The 25,909-nt window shown below is 57.8% G+C and overlaps 2 protein-coding genes across 9 annotated transcripts in view; one reads left to right on the top strand and one right to left on the bottom strand.

Moving 5' to 3' along the window:
- The window catches only part of FRMD1 (FERM domain containing 1), a 35,519-nt gene extending 32,480 nt beyond the window's left edge, over positions 1-3,039 (top strand). For 4 of the 6 annotated variants that reach the window (XM_087865688.1, XM_045770628.2, XM_087865689.1 and 1 more), the window contains one exon: positions 626-3,039. In XM_087865688.1, the coding sequence (XP_087721814.1) occupies positions 626-757 (132 nt within the window). In that variant the 3' untranslated portion in view covers positions 758-3,039. The remainder of the gene's footprint in view (positions 1-625) is intronic. The other 2 variants (XR_006775078.2, XR_006775079.2) reach the window with 2 other exon arrangements.
- A 5,020-nt stretch (positions 3,040-8,059) lies between these two features.
- Positions 8,060-25,909, bottom strand: part of KIF25 (kinesin family member 25) — a 50,039-nt gene continuing 32,189 nt past the window's right edge. The window contains exons 7-14 of one of the 3 annotated variants that reach the window (XM_045770626.2): positions 20,224-20,298; positions 17,767-17,916; positions 13,074-13,250; positions 11,958-12,109; positions 10,598-10,741; positions 10,084-10,239; positions 8,977-9,127; positions 8,060-8,837 (exon numbers count right to left, since the gene is read on the bottom strand). In XM_045770626.2, the coding sequence (XP_045626582.1) occupies positions 8,828-8,837; positions 8,977-9,127; positions 10,084-10,239; positions 10,598-10,741; positions 11,958-12,109; positions 13,074-13,250; positions 17,767-17,916; positions 20,224-20,298 (1,015 nt within the window). In that variant the 3' untranslated portion in view covers positions 8,060-8,827. Of the gene's footprint in view, positions 10,240-10,597; positions 10,742-11,957; positions 12,110-13,073; positions 13,251-17,766; positions 17,917-20,223; positions 20,299-25,909 lie in introns of all 3 variants that reach the window. The other 2 variants (XM_087865687.1, XM_087865686.1) reach the window with 2 other exon arrangements.

Here is a 25,909-nt window from a genome sequence, read left to right as displayed (position 1 = left end):
TCTGTGAGCCCCAGCACTGGACGGGCTTCCTCACACAGGAAATGGGGGTGGGAAGCTGTTCTCGACTTCCGAGGAGGCCTCCGGATCTTATCCCAGAATCGATCAAATAGTAACCACGTCCGAGTTCAAAGGAAGAAAAAAGCCTAGGGCTACAAGCCCCCCACCCAGCAGCCCCGAGGCCCCTTGGGACAGGGGTGGGCTCTGCATCAGGGCCCCAGCGGGGACCCAGGCACCTCCTGTAGGGGTCACCTCCAGGATAGGAGAGGGGAGAGAGGAGCCCACGGCGAAGGAGCCGCTCCCTCCCCGAGCTGTCCTGGCTGAGAACAGAGGGGCCATGGCCTGTGCCCCACTCCTGCCCACAGAGCTTGCGGCCACGGGTGGCACGAGGTGGGAGGACAGAAGAAGAGGGCTGTGTAGACAGTGGGCCCTGCAGGCTGCAGTGAGGACAGGGCGGGGCTGGAGCCTCCAGATGAGGGACTCTGGGGGCCGGGGGCAAAAGGCCGTCGTGCGGGCCTCCCCAGCCAGGGGTGCTGGTGTGTGCTCTCAGGGAGGACAGAACTGGGGGGGTGGCAAGAGATGGAGAGGCAGGCGGGAAGTCAGAATGCACCCTCACTCTCCCCTGCAGATGCCAGAGGCAGACCCACAGCACCGCAGCCCGGACCACGCACTGCCGGGAACCCATGCGGTGAGGTCCACGAACAGCCTCCTCCTGGTCCTGTGCAAGGACGACCAGCTCCCACAGGAGTTCGTGGTGTAGATGCCTGCAGATGTGGCTCCGCCCACTTGGGGCTCATCCACGCTGCCCAGCTTGTCCAGCCGGCACTGTTGCATCCACGAGACATGGCTCATCCACCCTGGGCTCTGTCTTTATAGCACGGCTGCGTCTACACAGCATGGCTCATCCATGTGGCAAGTCCTGTCCCCCTGGGGCTCTGTCTACACAGCACGGCTACACCCACGCAGAGGGCTTGATCCACACCTCACCCACAGCTTGGCAGCCTCCCACAGCAGGACTGTCTCCGGCCCTCACCCCTTCCTGCTCTGGAGGCTCCCGCCACCGCCTGGCTGACAGAGGCCCGCTGCCTGCACTCCTTCCTCCTGCACGTTCACCTGTCAGTGTGAGGAGCAGGCTTTGGTGTCGGACCTGGAGGGGAGGGTCCCACTCTCGTGCCAACCATGACGGCCCCAGCTCCATCCATCTGGGTCACCAGGAGGCAGAAGTCAAGTCTTCTTGACCACGCAGTCTCCCGGCGAGTGGGGGGTGGGCCGTGCTGGCCCTTCAGGTTGCCCTCCCCCTGTCTGTTCTGGGAAGGAAGAGGTGTTCGCTGTGCCCCTGTAGGTTCTCTCTGCACTGACCCGTGATGGGTGGTTAGACTAAGTGCACAGCCTTCTGGGAGCCTTTGAACCATGGTCGTGGTCGCTGGTCCCAGCTCTGGCCACAGGCTTCTGCTAGACCACTCTGTTTGCAATCCCTGTCTGTGAGGTGTGGTTCTGGCTGTCACCCCAGACCTGGCTGGTGGATGACCCCTGTCCACCACCCCCAGGATACGGACATCCCCAGAGGCACCATGGCTGGAGCCGCAGGATCCTCTGGACTCTGGGCCCCTGCAGAGCTTGTAAAGCCAGAGAGGCAGCTAGGCCCACCAGAGGCAGCTAGCCACGATCTACACACTGCATATTCCTCCCTCTGCACCCTAAGACAGAGCCCAAGTGTCCCGGTCCTTTCCCACCACAGGTCACACGGGAGCAGCCAGGGCTCCCGGCCTGGGACAGTGCTGGTTACCCTTAGGGGTCAGAAGACTGCAGGTGAGATGGGGTGGAGCAGGGACCAGCCTCAGCCCCACCCTCCGCACCTGACCCGTCCTCCATGTCTGGGGTTGGCGAGGTTCTTCCCAGCTTCACCTGACTCCCGTTGGAGGCTTCACACCCGAACAGCTGGGCGGTTTTACCGTTCATGCGGTAGCAGGTTCTGGAAAAGTGTGCTTTTGAGGGACAGCTGACCTTCACTCAGGGCTGAACCATCCATGCGTTCAGAGGCCAGTGCATAGGCAGCCTGTGACAGCAGGTGCACAGCCCAGCCCCAGCGGCTAGCTTGCGGTTGGACCGTGTGTCTCAGGAGCAGGCTGGGAGGATTCGCTGTAATTAAGGGCTGTGCTTTCCTTTCCAAGGCAGGGTGGCTCCCTGGGGTGGAGGCATGCTCCCCTCCCCCCCAGACCCTGCTTGCAGGTGGCCTTCCTGGAGCCCCCCGCCACCTGGATGGTGCAGAGTCGCTGGGCTGAGCCCGCTGGTGGACGGAGTGCATGTTAGCAGACTAGCACTTGTGTCCCCAGGTGGAAAAGCGGGGTCTGGCTGCATCGCACCTGCCTCCTAACCCCAGCTGGGCCCCTGCATCCCGTCAGAGACCCCGAGAGCAGCTGCTCTGGAGCCGGTGGGCTGTGAGACGGTCGTAACAAGCCCCGAGCCTGAGGTTCCTAGTGGGCATCGGTGTGGTACGGCTCATTTTACCTGGGTCCCTCTGGCCTCTCCCCTGCACAGGATCCCCACCCGTACACCTGCTGTCCCCTTGGTCTAGATGGACTGACTCGTGCCTGCCTGGTGGTCCCGAATACTCAGCGGTGTTGGGGAGCCCACTGCCACACAGCCCTATGCCCGGGACATCTCCCAGTGTCTCTTGTGCTCGTGCTGGGAAGGCCACGTGGGCATGGGACCTCAGCTCAGGCTCATTTTGGTGATAGAGGGCAGAGTTTGCGAGCCATTGTGTGTGTGTGTGTACACGTGTGTGTGTATGCATGTGTGAGTATGTACGTGTGCACATGTGTGCACGTGCGTGCACACGTGTGTATGCATACGTGCATGTACGTGTGCGTGTGCATGTGTGTTCGTGCGTGCACACGTGTGTATGCATGTGTGTGTGCGCCCACACACATGCACACATACAGCAAGGTTGACGCCGCCTCTGGCTGGGCTTCCTGACCCTTTCTGTGAAAGGAAATCTTGTGTGCGTACACACTGGGCACGTGTAATAAAGAACTAAATCCACGCCTCCCACGTACACTTGGACCAGCCTGCGCTGGGCAGGCCAGGAGGCGGGGCTGCACGGTCACACTGGTAGCTGGTCCACTGGGGGCTTCTCCTGTGAACACACGCTGTGTCCCAGCACTTCCCGGACAGGGGCACGTGGAGGGCCACTCATGCCCCCTGGGGCTCATGGTTACCTGATGTGTTCCTTAGAGAGAAGCCAGGCTGCTCCACCCACCTTCTGTGGCCTGAAGTTGCTGAAGGGGTAGTGCTGCTGTGGGGGCTGGAGGGGCGGGGAGAGCCAGGGGTCACCATGCGCACCCAGGCCCCCTCACTAGACAGACGTCACAGGCCAGGCCTGGGCAGGGGCTGGCCAGGGTCAGGGGTGGTGGGGCAGGCTCTCTGGGCTGCCCGTTTGGTCCCTGTGCAGGAAGTACCCGGCCCTGGGCTACCAAGGGCACCAAGTCTAGTGGCCACAAGAGAAAAAGCTGAGGGGGGGCCCCCCCGAGCAAGGCAGCAGGCGGGGCCTGAAGGGTGGGAGAAGGGCATCCAGAACCGTCTGGGGCTGCTGCTTCCCATGAGTTTCCAAAATCACAAGACCTGTCCCCATAGTAACAAATGGGGTTGCGCCTGCTCTGGTCTAAGGTCCGTGGATATTCCTTTCCTTCAAAGAAAACGTGGGCACGAGAGCTCAGCCCAGCAGACTGATTTGCTGCTGCACAGAGAAGGTGTCGGCTGGGGCAGAAACGAGCTGGCGGGCCGGCCCCGCACACAGGCCCACGTGTGCACACGGGAGGGTGAGCAGACGTGGTGAGTGGATAGGGGTTGGCAGACCGCCCACGGGGATGCCACGTCTGTCCCAGCTGCCACAAGAGGGTGCTGGAGGTACGCTGTGGGCCTCAGCCCCGCGCTGCTACAGGCCTGGGTGTCTGGGAGGGGCTGGACCAGCCCCGCGTGCTCAGGGCCATGTGGTTTCTGACCGGCTACTCTTGGTGCAAGTTGGGGCTCCCATGCAGGCTCCATCTCCCATCGCCCCGGATGCCACCCATCTGTGAATGGCTGGGGCCAAAGGAGGAGGGAGGCCAGGCCCAGTGCCCTGTGTCCTTGGCAGAAGGGGCAGCAGGGACCGTTGGCTGACCCCGAGAAACCACCAGAACCCAGGCGGGGCTCCTATTTCTGTCCTTCCTCCAGGCCCCATGGACAGACAAGGAAAATTATGCCAAGTGTCTGTTAACCACTGGGTAATGTCGGGTTGCTGGGCTGAGCGAGGAGCACAATTAGAGGCCAAGAGGGGGCCGGGTTGGTGGTCTCCAGCTCTCCCCACTCCTGCCCACCCGGGAAAAGTGAAAGCCAGACACAGAGCGGAGGCAAGAGTGGCTGGAAAGTCAGAAATACCAGTTTCTCCTTTGTGTAGATTAGGACTTTGTCTTTCAGGCAAAACAGATGTTTTCCTGGAAAATGGGTCTTAACTAGTAGGGATGGATGGTTTGTGAGAAGAGGCAGGTCGGGGCTCGCTTGGGGCTGCTAAGTGGGCTGATTCCCCTACACCCCGAGACCACGGGTGACCACCGGTGACGAGGGTCGTGTGGCCCCGCAGGGCTGTGGCAGGTCAGGGCACGGGCAAAGCCCACACGTCTCCCTGCACTACAGCCTATGGGGCCGGAAAGGAAGCCCACCCAGGTTCTCTCTGGACCCCAGGAGTGGGCAGACGGCTCAGGAAAGTGTAGGCCAGCGCTGACCACTATCCTCTCCAGCCTGGCCTGGGCCAGGTTTTGATGGAGGCCAGAGGCTGGGTTACCAGGTCTAGATTCACAGAACCCCTGAGGGCTGGTGTGATGCAGATCCCTGGCCAACTGCCTGCTCTTGCTGTGACCCTACCTACCCTGGGGTGAGGCCAGGGGAGTCGGGCGTGCACTGGGGAGCACTGGCTGCCACCCTGCTAGGATGCAGGACAGGGCAAATGGACCTGGGGGCAGTTCTGCTTGGGCCGGCTGCCCGTGCAAGGCGCCTGTGGCTCTCGGGGGACCCATAGACCATTGAAGTCATGGACCCAGGAGTCCAGAGGGCATGTCTAACCTTCACTTAGGCTTGGTGAACTCTGCCCTGTGGCCCCTGGGTCACCTAGGCCAACCTCCTTGGGAGACAGAATCCCGAGCACAGGACGTCCTTTCTCAGGAAAGGCTAGCCACTCCGTGGCGGGCTGCCCCAGAGCCGCTGCGTGGGCTTTGAAGCTCGGCAGAGGAGAAGAGCAGACTGGGGACCAGGGCGTCTGTCCAGGAGACCTGGGGATTTTAGAGAGGAGCTGGCCACAGGCACAGTGGCCGGGGGCTCCGAGGAGGGAAGCAGGGGGGTCACGAGGCCCATCAGAGTTCGGCCTTGGCCCATCAGCACATGGCTACGTGGTTCTCTAAAATTTGCAGATTGAAGGCGTTTTTAACCATAGGTGGCTAAGACTACTGACCCCCCGCAAGGGTTGGTTCCACTGCCCCTCGTGGAAGGGCAGCAGGACGGGGACCCAGCCAAGGGGTGCAGGTCGGGTCTGGGGGGTAAGGGTGTGGAGTTCACAGGTGACTGACCCCCAGGCGGGGACAGAGTGGCTTCCAGGAGGTGGGGGAGGCAGAGGAAGGCCTGTGGCCCCCCTGCTTGCCCCGCTGCCCCCAAGCATTCGAGCACCGGGAGGCGGAGCACCGGGGGGCCTCAGCCCGAATTCAGCCTGGAGTTCAGAACAGGGGGTGTGGCAGGGCCCCGGGGTCTCGGGGTTGTTCGTACTCTTGACTTTTTAAGAGTTCTCATTGGATGCTTCTCTATTCTATCCAAGTACTTAGCTCAGCACCTTTGGAATCCGTCACCTCACTGTTTCCCGCGGGAAACCCCCAGCTGTCCCCGTTCTGGCCCTCAAGCCCCCACCGCCCTGGCCCCGGGCCTCACCCTGCAGCTGCCCCCCCCACAGCCGGGGGCGGGGTTTCCCAGACAGTGTGCCGGGGACCCCTCCCGCTGACGCCCACGCGGCCGCGCTCCCTGCAGCCCTGGCCTTCCTACGTTGTCGCCAGCAGACACCACGGCTCCAGCTATGGCACGGCACGCAGGGAAAATGCGCATGGAGGGGGACGTGACCAGCGCTGGTGGTTCAGCATCCCCGAAATACACTTGGGGGTGGGGGCACCAAGCAAGGGAGAGAAAGCCGTCCTCGTGAGCCAGTCCCAAGAATGCGGTAGAGAAGCCCTGAGGGGCGCGGGGGCTCCCTGTGCGCAGCGTGCCCTCGGTACAGCGGCTTGAACAGTGTCTGAGGAAGGTCAGGGCGCTCTGTCCCCGGGGCAGGGGCAGTCAGGGGAAGGGAGCGGGGAGGGGGGCAGGACTAATTCCGATCCTGGTTCTGCAGTCTCCGGGGGGCTCTGCCGCGTTCACTGTCGTGTCCCCAGCGGCTGGGTCTCCAGCGGGCGGCTGTCAGGTAGGGAGTGGAGGGCCCTGGGTGCCCGGAGAAGACGGTGCCCTGCGTGCGTCAGGGCATGTGGGACACGGGCTCCCCGTGGGTGCCCCCCATGTTCTCCCTCCTGTGCACGCGAGCCCTCACCTCCGGGAGACACAGGCCCCGCAGGCGGCAGAGACAGATGCAGGCTGTGTACAAGGAGCAGGGGAAGGTCCGGGGATTCGTGCGGCCCTAAAGCCCTAGGACCCACTCTGGCATCCGGACAGTGACACCCACCCCAAGGCCAAGGCTCAACGTCCCCTCCTCCACCGACGAAGTGTTCTCTGTCTTTGCCAAACACACCCAGTCAGAGGCGAGGTTTGCGCGATTACCAGGACAACACGGAACAGCAGCCCCGAGGCCGGGCACTCCGCCACCCTGAGGCCTGGGGGCTCCCACGGCCACGGCCATGGCCACGTGCTGACAAAGGCCCTGAGTGTGCATTCACACGGTGAGCCTGTGCGCACGCACTCCCCCTGCCCCAAATGCTCCCGTCCCTGCTCTGTCGGGAGTGGGCACCACGATGCTCCCACAGTGAGGCCTGTCACTGCCTCAGCTTCCAGAGGCCAGTGACCGTCTCGCAGGACAGTCCTGAGGGGGCGTCGGGGTGGCAGGCACGGGACGCTGGGCTGCAGAGGGGACGGACGGTGCGGAGGTGGCCACTCACAGTGCGTGCGAGGAAGAAAGTTCTTGCTGGGCGGTGGGCCGCGCCCTGAAGAGTGGCCAAAGACCCACTTCATCACTCTCCAGCCCGCCCGGCGCGGTCCCCTACCTGCCTTGGGACGCAAGCAACGTGTCCCGCACAGGCTGCATTGGAGAGGCTCCCGGGACGCACACCCGCTCTAGGGCTGCCCTCACGGACATTTGGATCTTTCTGAGCCGTGGGGGCGTCTTGGAGCCTTGGGGGGTGTGAGGTTGCCACGGGGATCCTGCAGTGACAGGACAACCCTCCCCACCTGCTAACACCCATCTGACACTCGCAGGCGAAGACTGCCCTGCACTGCTTCCCATGAAGCCTGGGGCGACTGTTCTGTCACCGTCACCATCACCCCCTCCGCGTCAGGGCCTCTAAAACGGATTTGTCTGTGACCTTGCTGGGTTTTCACCTCTTTGGAAAATCGTATCACCAGCAGCTGTGCTGCTGACGTCTGAGTCACGGCTTGCATGCTGTGTCCACGTGCTGCTGTCGCTGTCACGCTCACAGCGTACACTCATCGCGGTCTGTCCTCCAGCGGCCAATCTATCACCTTCCCAATCGTCTACATAACCCGCCCCCGCCGTCTGCGGAGTCCCCCTCCCACAGGGGACTCCCAGCCCCGTTACCTTCAGCGCGGGGCACGTTTGCCGCCTGCCTGAGTGTGCCCAGCCTCGCACCACGTGGGCCGAAAGCCGGGCAGGAACCGGGCTCCCGGGAGGTGCGGGGAGGAACAGGAAGGCGGTGAGTAGCTGCGGCCCTGGACGCGCTGCCCGCCCCCCCCCCCCCCGCCCCGGCGACACTGAGGCAGGCGTGGGTCCTCGTGCCTCCCTCCGCACGGCCACGCACCCCGTCCCTGGAGCCACACGCAGGGAGCAGGCTTGCGGGCTTTGTGCTAATCACCAGAAAATCATTCTGCTCGCTCTCACATAAGACAGGCTGCGGTCTGACCGTATTTTCCGCACACCTAAGCCGCTTGTGCTACGGACGCATCAGCGGGGAACGGCGTCTGGGCCTCACTTCCAGGGCCACATGCGCAGCGAGCACACAGCCACGTGTCCTGTTGGTCTTGACGCCCACACGCCCGTGGGCACGGCTCAGCGCGGCTTCCACGGAAGCAACCCCCATGGCTACGCTGAAACTGCGACACACACACACTTCATCAGCACGCGGCCCACAATGGGGGGGTGTTCGCTCTGCATCTGAGTTCCCAGGGCCCCTGGATCCCACCCACGGGCCCCACGCTCAGAGCCTGTGCTCCGCCATGTGTCAGGCATCATGGCCAGCTCTGGGACGTCGGCTTGGGACGACGCGTCATCACGAGGAGGAATGATGACATAAAACATCTGCTCTTCATGGGGTGTTTGTGCGGACCTGGCATCTTGCAGACGAGGGGACGGGCTTGATGGGCTAAGGAATTAGTCCAGGTCAGGCGGCCAGCAGGAGAGCCCAGGGCTGGGGTTCTGGAACTTGCGCTCTGATCCCGGGGCCTCGTCTGGTCTTCACCCCTTCCCTGCCGGCCGGCAGCAGCACAGCTCCTTCTGCTCAGCCTTGAGACGCCTGCCCCCAAGTCCCATCCCCTGGGGCTCCTGGGACACGTCTGCTTCTTGCTGGGCGTCTCCGGCTCCTGGATGATGGGTCAGCCTGTGTCACTGGTTCCTTGGAAAACAACAGGCTTATGAAGTCCAAAGTAAACGAGCTTATTCTGGGGCACGTACATGGTCAAGTAATGATGGGAAACTCATCGTAAGGGTGGAGAGCCCATCAACATGCAACACGACCCCTGCTCCTGCTTCACCTGGGTCTTCGGGAGGCCGGACTGCCCCCTCCAGCTTGGCCTCGCTGGACTTGCCTCACCCGGGCCCCAAGCCCCAGGCACCGCAGTGTCTCTGCCACGTGCTTCCGGGAGGGGGACACGCAGAGAATCACCAGGAGTTTTGCGTCACCTCCTTTAAAATAAGAAGCAACAGTAGGTGAAAAGAATCCCAAGAAAAACCCGGCATCATGAGCTACTGCAGAGCCCGCGTGGAGTCGGGACGCCGGCTGCGGGGGCGCGGGCCTAGGCGCAAGCCGCAGTGGGGCTGGGCCACTCCTGGCGAGGGCGCGAGCTGGCGGGGCCCCCCAGTCCCCAGCCCGTTGCTTCTGCTTGTTGGACAACAGGGCTGCTGAGCAGCATGGAAGGAAAAGCTGAGGAAGGACAGAAGGACGGGGAAGGCAAATAGCGCAGACACTGGGAGGCCATGGCAAGGGCTGCACGTGACCCCTGTGGGCCCTGCCCCCTTGCTCTCAGCCACTCGCCCTGGGGCCCTCTTAGAGGCTGTAACAGCCTGGCCTCTTCCTGTGGAGAAAGCCCATCTGCAGTGAGAGAGGAGATGCCTGGAAAGCCTAGAACATTCTACCCCCAGCTATCCTCAGGGTAAGCTGCAGCTCGGAAAGGAGCAGACGATCCCCACCTGTCCCCTCCCCGTGTGGAACTCAGCCTGGGTTTCTGGCACCTGCAACCAATGTGTGGCACAAACAAGGGGACACAGCACGGGGCCCAGCTCACCGCCGTGCGCCCACACGGGCTCAGAGCGTCCCCACAGCTGTGAAGCCCACCACACGCCCGACGGGACGGGACACAGGACACGGAGGCTGCCCTGTGAGGAGCCAAGGACCTACTTGGAGGGCTCGGCAGGCACGTGCAAACCAAGCAGCCCAGTGCACAGCGACACTGAAGATAGTGCTGGAAATACTGCGGGGGGACAACAGTGACCTGGGGGGCTGGGAAGTCCCCCAAGGAGGTATGGCCAGGAGCAGCGAGCCCCCCACGGGAGTGGGCGTGCCGGGGCAGGGGACAGGGTGGCATGGCACCCCCTGGGGGTCCTGTGGTCTGGGGCCTCTTGTGGGGGGGCCTTATCGTTACCGAGAACGTCCTGGAGAAAGTGGGTGAGCTGGCTGTTGCGGTACGGGATGTGGCCTCTGCGCTCGGACAGGGCCCCTAGGACATCTGCGAGGGCCGCCAGGCTTCGGTTTATGAATGAAGTCTCCCTTAGGGCCAATCCTGTCACTCCAGACACACCTGGGAAAGTGCAAAGACCCAGTCACGTGGTTAGCAGGGGCAACAAATTCTCTGGCAACTTCAGGAAATGAACCAGGAAAAGCAAAACTGTTGCTTCTCAGGAGAGGAGCACTGAGTGGGGAGACCCTCAGTCCCATCGACGTCCTCCCGCAACACCCTGCATGGCCTCGACTGGGAACGGGCTGGCCGCTGCAGAGCCGTGGAGGAGGGCATCGCTTTGGGATGAGTGCGTCTGGCAGCTGTGGAAAGACAGCGGCCCACTGGGAGGAGCCGGTGTGAGGTCACTGCAGACGGGAACCACACTCAGGACTCCCCACAACCCTGCTCGCCCCAACAGAGGCCCCTGCTCTGGGCTCACCCGCACACTCGCTGCCCGCCAGGTCCACGAGCTGCAGCTTGGCGTGCACCTGCTCCGCGGGTCCCTGGGCCCCCGGGGACCCGGGTGAGGCTCTGCCGCAGGAGGGCCGCCCCTCGAGTGGTGGTCCATGTGACTGCCGGTCAGCTGCAAGGGGGTGACATGTACCCAGGAGTGACGTCCACGAAGCCTCCCTCAACTTCCCGAAGGACCACACTCCAGAGGGGACTTCCTCTGACTGACAACTGAGGGGGGAGCCTGGCCACAGGGAGGGGCCTCTCTGGGTAACACAGGGAAGGGCGGAGGGAAGTGCACCACCCTTGAGGGGAGGCCAGGGCCCACGTAGTGCCATGAGCACTGAATGATGTTCCCGGAAATATTTGGTTATGACACGAATTAATACCCGCTGGGCCCTGACGGAGGTAAATTCCACAGTTTGTCTCCCCCAAAGAAATCCTGAGAAAACCGTTCTTCATCTCGAAGTATATGTCCGTTTCATCGAGCATTATTCCTAAACAGACTTCTTAAAGAGATTTTTTAAAAGCCTAAATAGTATATACTCACTGTGGAAAGCATAAAAAAATACACATAATTACAAAAAAAATAGAAAAACACAAGAAGAACATAAAAACCACTCTGGTCTCCACGACCTTCTCATGTGTGGCTAGTGACTATGGGCTCCCTGGACAGCACCTGCCCACGCATGGCCCCGTCCTCCCTGCAGGTGCACCTGGTCCTGGGACTCGTCGGGACGAGTTCAGGGGGTGCAGGGTGGTCAGGAATCTCTGCACTCCCCCCCATCCTCCCTTGCCTGGGCCACCTTGGTGGCCACGGGGTCAGGGGCATGCCGCCCACTGGGACCGGGGGTCTGTGTGACCGCGTGTGAAGCAGGGCCCTGGACCAGCCGTCCCCCGCCAGTGGGCTCTGGCATGGGGAGCCTGCAGAAATTCGGGTCCTCAGCCCGTCCATCCCAGCCTGGGGGCCTTGTGCTTTGTGAGTCCCGCAGGCGACCCTGTGTGCTGGCCCTGTCCTCACCGACCAGGATGTGCAGACTCTTGCAACATGTGCCTTACTTTTCTTACGTAACTGGCACCATTGTATATACTGGTTTGTGATCTTCTAAACCCAAATCTCACTCACAGTCTCACTCACGACGCGGTCATCATATTCCCAGATACAAATACGCCCGTTCTCCCCGTGTCATAACCTATCTAAAAAAGCCTTTCCTCCCGCCCCCCCACCCCGATCCCCTCTCTTCTCAGCCAGGGTTCCCAATCCCCCTAAGCTCTGTTTGCAATTCCCATCCTGGGGATCCATGCAGTTTCTATTCCATGCCCCTGCCCAGGCGCGCACGGCCGCTTACCGGGGCTGCTGCAGGTGGGGGCTGTGGTTAGAGTGGCCGTTATTATCAGGTGGGATCTGGAAGATCGGGCGTGCACTTGGGTGGCGAGCTGTGCCCTGAGCCGCAGGCTTCCGGCGGCGAGCGCGATGAAGTCCTCCGCACTGTGCACGGGCCTGGCAGAGTGCAGGAGTGATGGGGCGTGCCCGTGGTGGCGGCCAGGGACGCCCCCACCCTGTCACACAGACCAAGTGGACCTACTGCAAGAAAGTGGACTCAGGCGCATCTTAGGCAAAATAAGACACAGCAAATCAAACGCCTTCCACTTTTGGAGCCTGACGGACCGACGTGTCGTGAACGATGGATGATCGACTGTTTCAGGACTGTTCACATCACGCATTCGTTTATTTAGTACAGCCCCGGGGACTCCAATAAAAGCCCCTCTCTGAGTTAGTGAGAGATGACCGCTAATTAGAACTTCCCATCAGCAGGACCTATGTTGTTCCGAGTCTTACTGGTCAAAAGCTGGGAGTTCTGGTTACGTTGTGCAAACTTACAGTTAAATGTATTATCCTGTAGGGTTTTTCAGATGCTAGAAAGAGCTGCAGACCCTCCCTTACTGACTCTGAGATCCCAGGACGGGCTCACTGCCCTCATCAACAAGGGGCGGTAGCCTTCCCCATCCCCGCGAGCAAACCGGACACCCAGACGTGGATTCAGGGAACACGCATCTTTAATCGGTAGGAGGAGATGTCCTTTGCTACAAGATGAATAATTACTATATTCTATCAAATACTGATACGTACAAGTGGAGATGAAGACGTCTATAGTGAACCTTGGGACCGCAGGCAAGTCTGCTTCTCCAAGCTCGCTCCCTCATCTGGAGTATGGGGATAGGACCTGTCCCATGCATTTTTCATCAAGATATTTTAAAAGGTTAATTAACTTGTCTGTTTTAATTGATTTTAAAAAGATAATTTCTAAAGTAAATTGAAAAATGCACGACATGTCCTAAGTGCACCAACACAGCGAACCCTTTCAGTGGTACGCGTGCAGATCCGGCCAACACGTGGGTTGTACTCAGGGTCCTGGTGAAGCTGCCGGCCGCTCAGAGAAGCCGGGCTGCGGCCGAATACTCACCGTCGGGTGGGCGGAGAGACCTCCCGCTTTGCGGCCTTGGTGGTCGGCGCCTCACGCTTGGGCCCAGACACCACTGTGCGACGCTCTTTGGCCAGAAGGTCAAAAATGTCGTTATTATACACTTCGACTATGGACACATCGACCTTCAGGCTCCTTGACGGGTTTTCTGAAATAAGCCTGGGAGGGGTTGGGGGACACAAGGGACTCAGCCCACATGGGGACTTGGGCGGCCCCGTGAACAAAGCTGTAGGGGAACAGCCTCATAGGAGAGGGTCCCGGACACGCAGTGAGACTCCCAGCCCGTGAGTACCGGGCGCCGTCTTACCACCGGTCAAACTGCAGGGTAAGCAGCTGCCCAGGGAACAGCTGCTTTATCTGAATGAATGATTTCAGCCGTCGGCAGGTACCCTTAGGATCCCAAGCCCAGGAGGGGATGGGCCTCCATGCGGAAAGCCCCTGGCCCGAGTCTCATCACTACGCAGAAGCCCAAAGCCAGCTGCAAGGACAGGAGGACTCTTAGCACCTTTCCGGGGCTGGGGTTTGCTCTGTCCCAGGGAGGACCGAGAGCGGACTCCTCCAGCCAAGTCCTGCCCGTGACCTCCTGACTACCTACCCAGCCTCTTACAAGGCTGCACATCGTCTTCTGTTTCAAATTGTAAAGTGCTATGTGCTGACCATGGAAAGGTTTAAAAATATAGATACGACCCGCTTAGAGAAAACCCCATAACCCCAGTTAGAGGAAGAGTGACCACCGTCCCAGCTCCTCCCGCCCACGTCTCTGCTGGCGCCTTTCCACTAACCTCCCCACACAGCCCACGGAGGCCGCCCCTATCTCCTGGGGATCAGTGCCTGTCTGACATGTGCACAGTGAGACCATCTGAGTCTGACTAAGGTGCTTTCCTGTCCATAAAGAAATTCTGGATCCGGCGCTGGAAGGCCAGCGTGGGAGGAGGGTGTCTTTGCCGAGGAAGCACGCAGCCTGGTGTGTCTTACGCAAGCACGGCGACACTGAGTTTACTCAGGAGCTACGGAGAGGCCAGAGTAAAATGAGCCATTAATGTCTTCTGATGATCCAGTCAAGAAAACGAGAAAGACTGAGACAAAAGAAAAAGTAAATTCTCCACTAAAAATACTTTTTGGCACAGAGTTCAGATTCGGACCGTCCCCCACACTGGGGTCTGAGGAGAAGAGTCTAGGAAGAGTAGCCGTGGGAAGAGCGAAGAGCGAGGTCAGCCGAGCTGGGGGCTGGGCGTCCCCCTCCGCTCTCGAGGACACGCACGCGTAAACCTGACCTCTGCATGTGGCTCCATCCCCTCGTGTCCATGGCCGTGGCTTCAGGCTCACAAAACCAAATTCGAAATTTCTTATCTACATAATACCAGGGAGTTGATTTGAAGATTTTCTTCCATGAAATTAACATTTTCTTGATCTGCTGCATGCATGGTTCGTTGGCCCCTCTGGTACGCAGTAGTTCGCTAGGGTCTGCAAACAGTGCTGAAAAGTGGTCTCAGTCTCTGCCTTGAAGAGCCGAGCGCTCAGTCGGCAGGAGGCTCACGTAAACCATCCCAGTGCGGTGTGGTAAAAACACGTGAGGCTCCCGTGAGGTCAGAAAGGGGTTACAAGGCCCCGAGCAGGGCAGGGGGCGGCCGCCCTCATCCTGCGCATTCTCTTGGGTCCTGTCTGTGTTCGTTCTGGGCTGTTTGAGGGCTGGAAATTACCACGTGCGTTCTCTGTACTCCTTGTGCCTTCGGCCTGGCAGGTAGAAAAGCCCCCTAACATTGGCTGATAAGCTGAGATCTGCCACAAAGACGCGGTGCCAGCACCCGGCTTGGAAGGAGCCAGAGAGAATCCCCAGGTGGGATTCATTGTGTTTAAAATGCACGTGTGGTGACGAGTACTGGGTGTCAGACGCAACTAATGAGTCGTGGACACTACACCGAAAACTAATGATGTACTGCTGGCTAATGGAATTTAAATCATAAATAAATAAAAATACAATGGCAGGGGAGTGCCTTCCTCTGGTAACCGCAGGAGTCCCAGAGCAAGACTTCTTAGGGTAAAGGGTTCACAAGAACATCCCCTGGTATCCAGGCCTGAGGTCATTACGGCCTTGTGTTTGGGGCAGACAGACGGACGACTTGCATTCTGAGTCAGGCACCCAAACCCACCTGCGTGCGGGTGGGGCTGAGCACGCTCCTCTCCAGATCGAGTCTGCTTGGGCGTAGGAAACAAGGCAGCAGGAATGTTCTGTGTTTGGACAACTATTCTTGCTTTTTGCAAATGGTGAACTCGAGGCTAGGGAGGCAAGCCTTGCCTGTGGCCCTGCAACTGGAAAATCAGAGATTCTAACTTCCTTCTGAAGGACCGGCATGCCCTGGGCCACTGCGCTACGGGCCTGGAGCACGTTCAGTCCACGCCCCGACTCAAGACACAGAGCCCACTGCAGAAACGAGGTGACGTGAGCACTCGTCCGTGACGCGACCTCACTACTCAGTGAGGCTGGGGACATCACCTCTACCATTCCCTCCTGACCTACACGGACGCTTTCCAGGCCTTTGCTGTCTGTTTGCTGTCCTTATGGGTAAGACAGGTGTGTCTGTAAACCAAGCTTTCCGCAAGCACACGGCTCACACCGGGAATACGATGAACCAAGACTCAGGAAAGCTGTCAAGTCCCATCTGCGGGGCCATCAAGGCTGTGCTTGACTCCTGGGGGGCCCGTGGGGGCCCTGTTGCAAGACGAGAGGCCAGGAGTCCCATAAATTTCAGCTCCCGCTGTTCTCCCGCCCGTGACTTCAGGCCTCAATGCTTTATTGCCTCAGCGCTGTTTCCGGGCCTTGAGAGTCTGCTTAGCAGGAAGGAATACCCGTGGCTGGTGACTTCACAATTCGTACCGTCCATGCGGCTGACTTCTCTCCACCCACGTGGACAGCTGGCGCTCTCGGAATGGATGTCACACCGAGCAGGCACCTTCACGATGCCAAGGGAGCGAATGAGCACAGGGCGCTGGAAGGGCGGTCCGCAGGCTCCAGCGAGGGCCCCAGAGCCTGGAAGGGCGGCGGCCCCCAGCCCCTCTCCTCCGTGGCAGACACCAAGATCTTCTCCCCAACGCCAGGGTCCCTCCGCGACCCCTCTTTCCACGTGACACCCAGGAAAGCCTAGAGCTGCTGCAGCTCTGCCGTGGTCTCACGTGGCCGCTGCTTAGCTTCCAACCAACGTGGCTGCTGGCTGGTGAGGTCTCTCAGGAGGACAGCACCGGCCTGGCTCTGCTGAGCATGTCTGGGACTCACTAAACCAAACACTTGATGGAGTACAGTGTCCCCAGAGGGAGGTCTTTGTGACCAGAGATCCCCAGCCCCGCCCTGGGGGACTCTGAGGCGGCCAAGTGCCTTCTTGGGCTGATGCAACAAGGGCGGGGTTGAAGCGCTCCTCCCAGAAGTCCGCGGGGCTGGTCCCACACCCCAGACCTCCCTCCCCACCTCTGACACCCCACAGGTACACACTCGGGAGGGGCGGCCTCGCCACGTGGCCACTGAGATTTCTGGAATGGTTGTTACATGGCACAGCCTCACCTGTCCTGACAGGTGCTTCTCAGAAGTAGTTAGCACAAGTAAACCTAATAGATGCATTGCCTGTGTGCACTAATACTTAAGGAATATCAGTCTGAAGAGGCTCCAAGATGTTAGGCTGTGTAGAAGTGTCTGATTTTAAGACACAAAAGGGCTCGGCAAGGAGACAGAGACAGGAACCGAATCTCAGGGTATGGGCAGCACAGAACGCCCCTGGCTCCCTGGGACACCTGCTGCTGGAAGACGGCTTCTCTCGAGGTGCTGGCCGTCTCCCTGGGAACTACCACACATGGTCGCGGAGTGTGCCCACAGCACTTACAAAGCAGGGTGAGCAAAGCGAGAATGGGTACCTTGCACAGCAGCCCCTGGAGGCAGGGACAGTCAGCGTCCAGCCCTAGAGGATGGAATGTCACAGCTTTATTCCCGCATTCCCTGGTAACTTGGGCTGCAAGGACAACTTGTTACTAACGTTTTCTGGGAGTGACTGTATTGGTAAAATCATGAAAATGCGGTGGGTTTCTTCCGGAAATGTTTCCCCAGAACAGAAGCATCTTCAACATGCCCAGTTCACTGTAACTCCGAAGAAGAAAACCAGATGTGTCTACTCTTTCCAGGGCCAAGAGGTAAGGAAAAGACAGTGGGGGTCTCCCTCTGTCCCCCTCCCTTCTAGGACAGAAAACCTCCATGCTCCACCCTCTTCTGGTCAGGGAAACTGTCTAGCTAGGGATCTCTTTCAAGAAGTTCTGATTTGGGGGTGCTGGGGTGGCTCAGTCGGTTAAGTGTCCAATCTTGATTTCAGCTCAGGTCACGATCTCAGGGTCGTGAGATCGTGCCTTGAGTCGGGCCCCAAGCTCAGCTGGGAGTTTGCTTGAGATTCTCTCTCCCTCTGCCCCACCCCCTTAAAATAAGTAAATAAAATCTTAAAAAGTTTTATCTTGACGACAGAATTTCAACATGAACGTGCCATAAGAATTTCTAGTGTTTGTGGTACCGAGGCTCTGAGTATTTAAACACCGGACCATAGTGTGTTCCGGTAGGAGCGTCAGGTGCGGTCTCTGTGAATGGGGGCGCTCGGCCGTGTCCCTTCGCGGTGCTGCCGCCTCCCGCGCTCCCTGCCCCAGGTACCTGAAGAGCTCCCCGGCAGCCCTGGGCAGGATCCCGAGGTCGCTGTGCGGGCCCCGCGCTGGGACACGCTCCTCCTCAGAATGTGGACCCAGCATGGTGTAGCTCTTCCCACATCCCGTCTGTCCGTACGCCAGAATGCAGACGTTGTACCTGAAACCCAGCACAGACTCAGAGCTGCGGCGAGCACGGTGCTCTCCGGCCACAACTGGCTTCTAAGAGAAACGCTGCCTCGGATGCGAAATTCGGTCCATGTCGCTCTGTATCCCTCTGTTCCCCCATCCCTTACAAATCAGGCTTTCGTAGGGCGTAGCTGTTTTCTGCGTAGTCCCCGCTGCTGTCTGGTTACGCAGTATCGGGCTAGAACACACTCACGGCTACACACACTCACATGCACCTCATCGGCACCTGCTTCTCCTCGGTGATTCGACACTTCCTCTGGGCGCCCGCCGCTGGCGCCCTGCGCTCAAGGTCCTCGCGGGGGTCCCACCCTGAGCAAGACCCCTCCTCTGCCCCATCTTCTCTGTCAGTGCAGTGCCGGGCCACCCGACGCAAGCTCGTCTCGGTGAACTCGTGCTGCTTCTAATGCACGCGGAACACCACTTCCCACTGGTTTTCTACACACACGTCCCATCACATACACGACGGCGAGCGCTGCTATTCTCAGACGTCGTTATTCCAAGAGACCCGGTGATGCCGCATCGGCAGTCAGCCAGAATGCGCCAACGCGGTCCCTGCGACAGGCGCGCTGCCCCCCACGCCCCACAGCTGGGGGTCACCCCACAGAGGACAGGGACGGTTGCGGGCTCCCTGCATTTCCTTCCAGATGTTTCTTTAGCCAAAAATGTCAAGATGGGAACATCAAAAGAATATTTGAAATAGATATAAATTTATATGAGAGGATATACATTTATGATGTAAATATATAAATGATATAAATGTATACTCTTGGCCATGAAGGTGCGGGTGACCCAGACCTCCAGGGCCAAGTGCTAAGCCCTGACCCCACTTCAGAGACGTCCCCACGCAGGCCCCACCTCGAGACTCTGATTTCATGGCTCGACTTTCAATCAGATTGACTGACTGGCCCGAGGTGCTCCCAGCGAGTCAGTCCAGCAGAGGCCGTGTTGGGTCCCAGGACTTCGAGGAGCGCTCGGGCTGGCCAGCACCTTCAATGGGGACCGGGGGGCCTCCCTCCAGGACCGATTGTTCCAGTCCCGCAGGAAGCATGTTAGGGCGAAGACCGACAAGGACCTCGAAGCTACCGCCCTACATTGTGTGTCTTCCGGGATTGGGACGTCTCCAGGTCTTTATAGCAAAAACCTCAGTGCATTCGGATCTCACACCTTCCCCGAGGAGACGCGGTGCACTTCCCCGGCGGGAATACCCTGGTCTCAGCAGATCGCGAGCTCTTCTTACAGGGAACTTTCAGGCCCTTTAGGAATGCAGAGAGGAAGGCAGCCCCTTGACGAAAGCAGCTCAGGACTTACAATAATGCCATCTGTTTCACATTTAAAATGGAAAGGCAACTCTGGCAAAGAGCATTTAACCACTGTGCCTTTTTTATTTCTGGAATCCGCTTACTTAAAAGAGGCCTACTTCAAAAAAGAAAAAAAGAAAAAGGAGCCCTCCTATCATATTCCACGGAAGAACTTTCTCTTTGGATGGATCTCAGAGCCCCAGCATTCCAGAAGAAGAGCATAAGGAGAAGCCATGTCATCGCGGGAGGCTCGGCCCTACCAGTGGGCGCAGCGGGAGGCCCAGGGTTCCCGTGGGGACCTGAGCCATCACACCCTGTGCCCTTTGGGCGCCCGCAATGTGCGTTAGGTGCCGGGGCACTGCGGGCGGAAATGGGGCTATAATGACAGTTTCCAGTCTGTGGACATTGGCTGTGTGGCAGCCTTTGCTGGGCAAACGCAAATACGCCTTCCTCAGGACGCTGTGTGCAGACACCCCCACCACACCGGGGTTCTTCCCAGCATCCCGAAGTAGGAAGTCTGGGAGTGTTGTGTCTCAGCCACACACACCTGGTTCCATCTGTTGCTAAAGACGCAATCTTTACTCAGAAGGTGTGACCCGCGGCCTTGGGAATCGGCTCCATCCCAAAGGGATGATGAGTTTCCCAGTGCAGTGTTGACACGCTCCACAGACTTTCTGAAAATTCTAAAATGCAGAAAGAGTCCCAGGGAGCACAAGGGCAATAGCTCAGTCTTCACGTGTCACTAGAACCGGAGGGTAGTGCCCACTGACAGCCGTTCCTCAAGTCCTGGGTGGGCCCCTTCCCGGCAGGCAGACCCACTCCCCCTGATGGTCGCTAAGCGACATGGGGCTACAGGTTTGCTCTGCCGTCGTGTTACACGCTCAGACTCTAACGTCACACGTGCATTCTGTAGCATGACTGAGATCTGCTTACGGTTACTCATAACTGTGATCACTGACCTTGAAGATATTTTAACTCACCCATCTAAGAGAGACGTAAGCAGCGGGCACACATCCCCAAATACCGCGTGCTGAGATTCTGCTGGACCATAAACTCTGGGAGGCAAAGAGAAAATGACACGTTATCGGAAGAACAAGAAGTTTACATTAGTGACCAAATATGAAAACCTGCTAAAAACCAGAGCCTTATCCACTTCCTATCCAAGCCCCCAACCAAGAACCATCTTTGTAACAGTAAGAGATGGGTCCCATTACCTTTCAGGCTAACAGAGGCTAAGGAGCCCGAAGAAATGTCTCCTCTGTTATAAAAACACAATTATGAATGCTTGCAAAGCAGAAAGCAGCAGCAAGCCAGCAAGAAAAAAAGAAAGGATACCATGTAATTATCCTGGGACTAAATTAGCTCCACTTAAGTGGGTCTGACAAGAATAATGTAAAAATCATACTCTGGGCAACACTGGATATGTAATATTTAATTTTTACATTCAAGCTCTTCAAAGTATTGTTTTCCTAGGCCCCAGGTTAGTTCAGCAGAATGTCCCTACGTGTCATGGGACTGGAATGTCCGCCATGGAAAGGGGAATCCGATGTGGTTCTGTGTTTATAAGCACAAATACAGCTAAGGGGGAAGGAACTCCTAAAAACTGCAGCTCACTGCACAGTTCGAAACAAGACTGGAATGCAGCTGAAACACAGAATTTGGGCTAGGCTACCAAATTTACAAAATAAGCCCTCGTGGTCAGTTGTACTGAATCCAATGTGCTCTGCATTTAAGCTGAGATGTCTGAAATACAGGCTTTTATTTAGCTGGTACCAAATGTCTCTCTCCTTTCATTTTCAAAATGTGTCATAATGTCCAATTGATCCTTGGTATCTCCAAAGCTGGAGTAATTTTAAATGTATAAAATGTTGCTTATTAGGCATGATCATTTGGGGCAAGTGTGTGCTGCTGAGCTCCTGAATCTTTTTTTTTTAAATAGATTTATTTATTTATTTGTTTATTTATTTATTTATGATTTGAGAGCGAGAGAGTGGGGTAGGGGCGGGGAGGAGCAGAGGGAGAAGGGGAGATAGAGACTCTCAGGCAGGCTCTGCTCTCAGAAGAATGTCCATTGAACGTGGGGCTCGATCCCATGGCCCTGAGATCATGACCTGAGCCAAAACCAAGAATCAGATGCTTAACTGACGGGGCCACCCAGGAGCCCCTTGAATCTTTTTTTTTAACTTATCACCGAATTCCCCATGGCCCGCTACTTGGTGCAAGCCCGCAGCCCTCCAGTCGGACCCTATAGAAGCTGAAGACGCTTCCAAAAAACATCATGACGTTACCATTAATACATTTTTAAAGATTAATGGTAATTCCTTAACATCATCCCCCAAAGTCAGTCCGTGTTCTCCGACATTTCTCCAGTTCTCTGGTAAGCTTACTTTTCCTGTCGGTTTTTAAAACTCATGATTCAAACAAGGCATTCCCGTGGCTGCTGGCTGAATGTCTTCTCAATCTCTAATCTACAGCAGGGGTTGGCAAACTTTTCCTACATAGTAAATAGTTTAAGCTTGGTGAGCATTTTACTGAAACACTCAGGTCTTTCCCACCAACATGAAGCCAAGGTCAAAGTCCTGCCACCTGCACTTGGTAATATTGTACCGAGTCGTAACTCAGGAGCTCAGCAGCTGGACACAATGAAGCAGCTGGTTACATAAGATGGGGGGAGGGCTGTGAAGCCTGCACCTGCCAGCTCCTGTGGGCGCGGGAGCCAGCAGTCGAGGGCGCCCGAGACAAATGCAGAACTAGACCCAACTGCGCCTGGCAGCTGTGGGTAAAGGAGACGTCTCAGATTAGCGGGGACAAGATTGTTTCACTAAGTGCTGTCACGGTAACTGGGGAGGCACACGGAGAAAGGTGAAACTGGATCCGTTCCTTGGACATTAATTATTCTAGGATACATCCCAAAGGGAGCACAATGTTTAATGTAAAAAATAAACCGCGTGATTACTAGAACATGTGGGTATATTTTTCTCCAATCTGAGTTAAAGGGGAAAAAGCTTTTGTGTGGCTAAGAGATTTCAGAAAAAAAATACAAATAACAAACCTGGAAAAAGAGTTGAAATTTAAGTCACAGATAAAAGATCAATATCCCTAACATATAAAATGTTCCTAAAAACAGAGAAGAAAAAGGCCAATCCTCTTTGTGTTAAACTTAAACATCTCCTTCTATTGTAGGCATATGCTCCTTACATCTCTCCTCATATTAGAAGTCCTTTCTTTGTCTTTGGAGAAGAGCGTCTAGAGACTTGAGCGTTCACAGAGAAGAACCGCGCACGGCTCTCGGCCGCCTGAAAAGACGTCCAGCCCCCGCGAGAGAAGCTAGCCAGGCGTAGGTGACATTGCAACCAGGGCAGGCATGGCCCCAGGTCCCAGCGGGAAGCTGCAGGCGCCTGGGGAAGGCCAGCCACGTGGGGGGGTGTTCATTCTGCACAGACAGCACCCCCACTGGCTCCAATCTACGCCCAGCCCCACTGGAGGCATCCGGGAGTCTTTGACCCTCTTCTGCTTTCTTCACTGTGCCTTTTGACCTTGGTCTCCCCACCTGGAGTGTCCTTTCTCTTCTCTACCTGGTTAACTCCTGGTTAACTGAGCTGTCAGGACCTGGTTTGCAGGCCCTCGGCTCACCTACAGCCCTCCGCTGGCTGTAGCGGGAGCTGGGGAAGCCTCGAACTTGTGACCACAGGGGAGTCCACACGAACACGCCGGGGGTCCACGATGGCGTAAAGGCACCGAAGGAGAGAATGCAGCCGCCTTCAGCCGCCTGATTCAGACTTGAGACAATCAAAGGACTCAGTATTCTTCTGACGGCAGTTTGGGCCAACGGCTGTTACTTTAGTTTGCCATTTTAACAAATAAGAAGATGTTTTTATTCCTCTTGGGAAGCAGCAACTCTCCTCTGACTCGGGCCCGTTCATACTTTCCCTGAAGAGTAAGGAGTGTATTTTTCTTTGACACACATTTATTTTTAAAAAGGGGTTAAGTACTGAAACTGTTGAGATTTTCTTTCGGAACGGAAATAAAATATTTTGACATTTATTAGTTCCATAAAAAGCTGTTGTTAAACAGGCAGCGGCCTGGTTCCATGAGCCCCGCACACTCTGCCGTTCACCAGGGGCACGGTGCTGAGTACCAAAACACGACTCCCCTCCATAAATTCCTGCGGAGATTTCAATTCTTGCTTCTGAACCCAGATACACAGTGATGTGCACATATTCCTTTAATTCTTTTTTTGTTCAAACACCACAGTCGAGATCTTCTTTGGTCCGATCCCCAGTGTGTGTGACCACTGCCACAGACCAACCCAAGAATCCCGGTGTCTGAGTGAGGTGCAGGCACCCCTCCTCCCTACTCCCCAAAACAAGGTCCCGGTGACGGACAGCCGATGCGTCCCTGCCCCGGCGCCCTTGCCATCCCTTCTCGGTTCCTGCAGGCAGTGCGGGCATCATTGGCAGACTCAGACTTTACTCCAGAAAGGGCATGGGACCAGCTGAGCCTTAGTGTCCTCACCTGTGGCACCTGCCCAGGTGTTCCTGACAAGGTCGAGTGACTTGATTTGCAGAAACGTGCTTGGAACAATCTGAGGGACCACATGGACGTGAAGTGGATTAAAGACCTGCCCCGTGGCAGGGTGGGTTCGGGAGGTGTGGCCACCTGCCCCCTTCCACACGCACCTAACACTGATGACACGTAAGCAGAAACGCCGAACAGGACACACACAGCCTGGAAGGACGAAGGGGGGAACGTTCCAGCTGCAGGAGGAGAGGCCGCCGGACTGCGGAGAAGATGGGGCTGCCCTGCGGGGTGGCACAGTGAGCCAGGCTGGTCCTCTGGAGGGGGACACACAGGGATGGGGGACCCAGGCCCTCTGCAGCGGCAAGGCCTGAAGGGCGGGTCCTGATAAATGGTAGAGAGTGTGCTGTGTGCCTCGGGCTCCAGATGGGGGTGGGGGGTCCCCCAGGAGGAACCACAACCACAAACCTGCAGACCGCGTGAATATGGATAGCGGCCCCAAGGTGGGGGCAATGTCACACTGAAGCAATTCCATGAAGACCGGGCCAGGGTTTGGGGGCTCCTTCACAGCCGTCCCCCCCGAGACTGGCTGGCCTCAGGGTGAGGCCTGTGTTCCCCGAGGCAGCCTCCCACTCCGCTCCTGTAAACCGAAGCCCTTCTCCTGACCCCGGTGAGCTGGCAGCCCTCAGAGGCCCTCCATGCGGCAGCAACGGCCCTGTGCAGGGAATCCTTCCCTGGCCGAACTAGCCCTGCGGGTAAAGTCTCTTCCTACTAGGTCTGGGCATGTTCATCCGACAAAGTGACCGCCAAGCTCCCGGCCAGCCGTGGTGGAAGCCGGGGGACGGCGGGGAAGAGCGTCCATGTGCGGAGGGAAGCACCATGCCGACCCTCTCGCCCTGGATGTGATCATTCAAGGCAAAGGCTCAAGACCGTCACCCCAGGACCATGTGCTTCAGTGACACAGACAAGACCCCGGGGCAGAGACCCTGACGCACAGGCGGCAGTGTGTTTGACCGAGACTGTCGTGCCCTCGTGCCACCACAGCAGTGACCAGAAGGTCTCAAGGGTGGGTGAGCTGCGGGTCTGACTGCACTCCTGGGCCAGAACCCTGCATGGGTTCTCTGGGGTTCCTCTGGGGCCAAGAAGCCTTGGACCCCACATCTGGCACAGCAGGGTGGCGGGATGGCTGGTAGCCAGAGCCCTCCTGTGTCCTCGCCAGCACCAGGTCCACAGGGGGTGACCCTTCCACCATGGAGGTTGGGCTCCCTGAGAGCGTGTGTCCCTAGAGAGGACACAGAGGCTGTGGCAGCCAGCGGTGAAGGGCACCCTCCTGCTGTGCAGGGTCACCAGCTGTCACAGAGCCCGCCCCAGGGACGACATTTCCCCTCCATGTCCCCCTCTTCCACATCCAGTCCTCACGGAGGTGGTCAGCACGTCTTGGGGAGTGACAGAGCTTCGGGACCCTTAGCCCAGGGGGAGCCCACGGCCTGGGGGTCTCTGTGTCTAACCCGGTGACTGCAAGGTGCGAGCCTGAGCGTTCCAAGGTCCTCCCATCATTTCAGAGGAAGACAGAGAGGCTGGTTAACTTCTACTTTGCTGGATCAAATACGCTCGAGGGGCCTCTGCTTACCGACCTCTGTATTCTTGCTCTGTCGTCTCCGAGAGGAGGCGGGGTCTCTGACCAAACTGAGGGGTTTGCTTCTCTCTCCCTGGGCCCCATCGGTTTTGCTGTCACTGACTCTGCGTTGCTGGCATCACACGCAGGACGGGCACGTCCTGGCATCGACTGATCCCACGACGACGACGACGACCCGGCCCTGCTTCTCCCCGGCAGCGGACTGGATCGGAAACCCACACGGCCACACCAGCTTTCTTTGTAAAAACAGAGTCGGAGTTTCTTGATTGAATCAGGATCCACACATCACAACTGGTTCATTTGTCTCTTAAAGTCTCTTTGAAAAATTGGTTGTATTTTTAAAATTTACACAGAGAACGGTTCACTTTTGAAGCAACAGGTCCGGGTTATCGACAAAAGCACAGCAACGCCACCACCGCGAAGAACAGCTCTCCCCAGAGCGTCCCCGTGCGGGCTCCTGTGTGACAATCTCTTCCCAACCTCCTGGCGCAGGGGGCCTCTCACCTGCTCTC

Source organism: Ursus americanus, chromosome 11 (assembly GCF_024610735.1).
Source record: "Ursus americanus isolate L20-20 chromosome 11, mUrsAme1.1.p, whole genome shotgun sequence".
NCBI lineage: Eukaryota > Metazoa > Chordata > Mammalia > Carnivora > Ursidae > Ursus > Ursus americanus.
The sequence above is the reverse complement of the archived record's forward strand: the minus strand, read 5'-3'. Positions and strand labels throughout refer to the sequence as shown.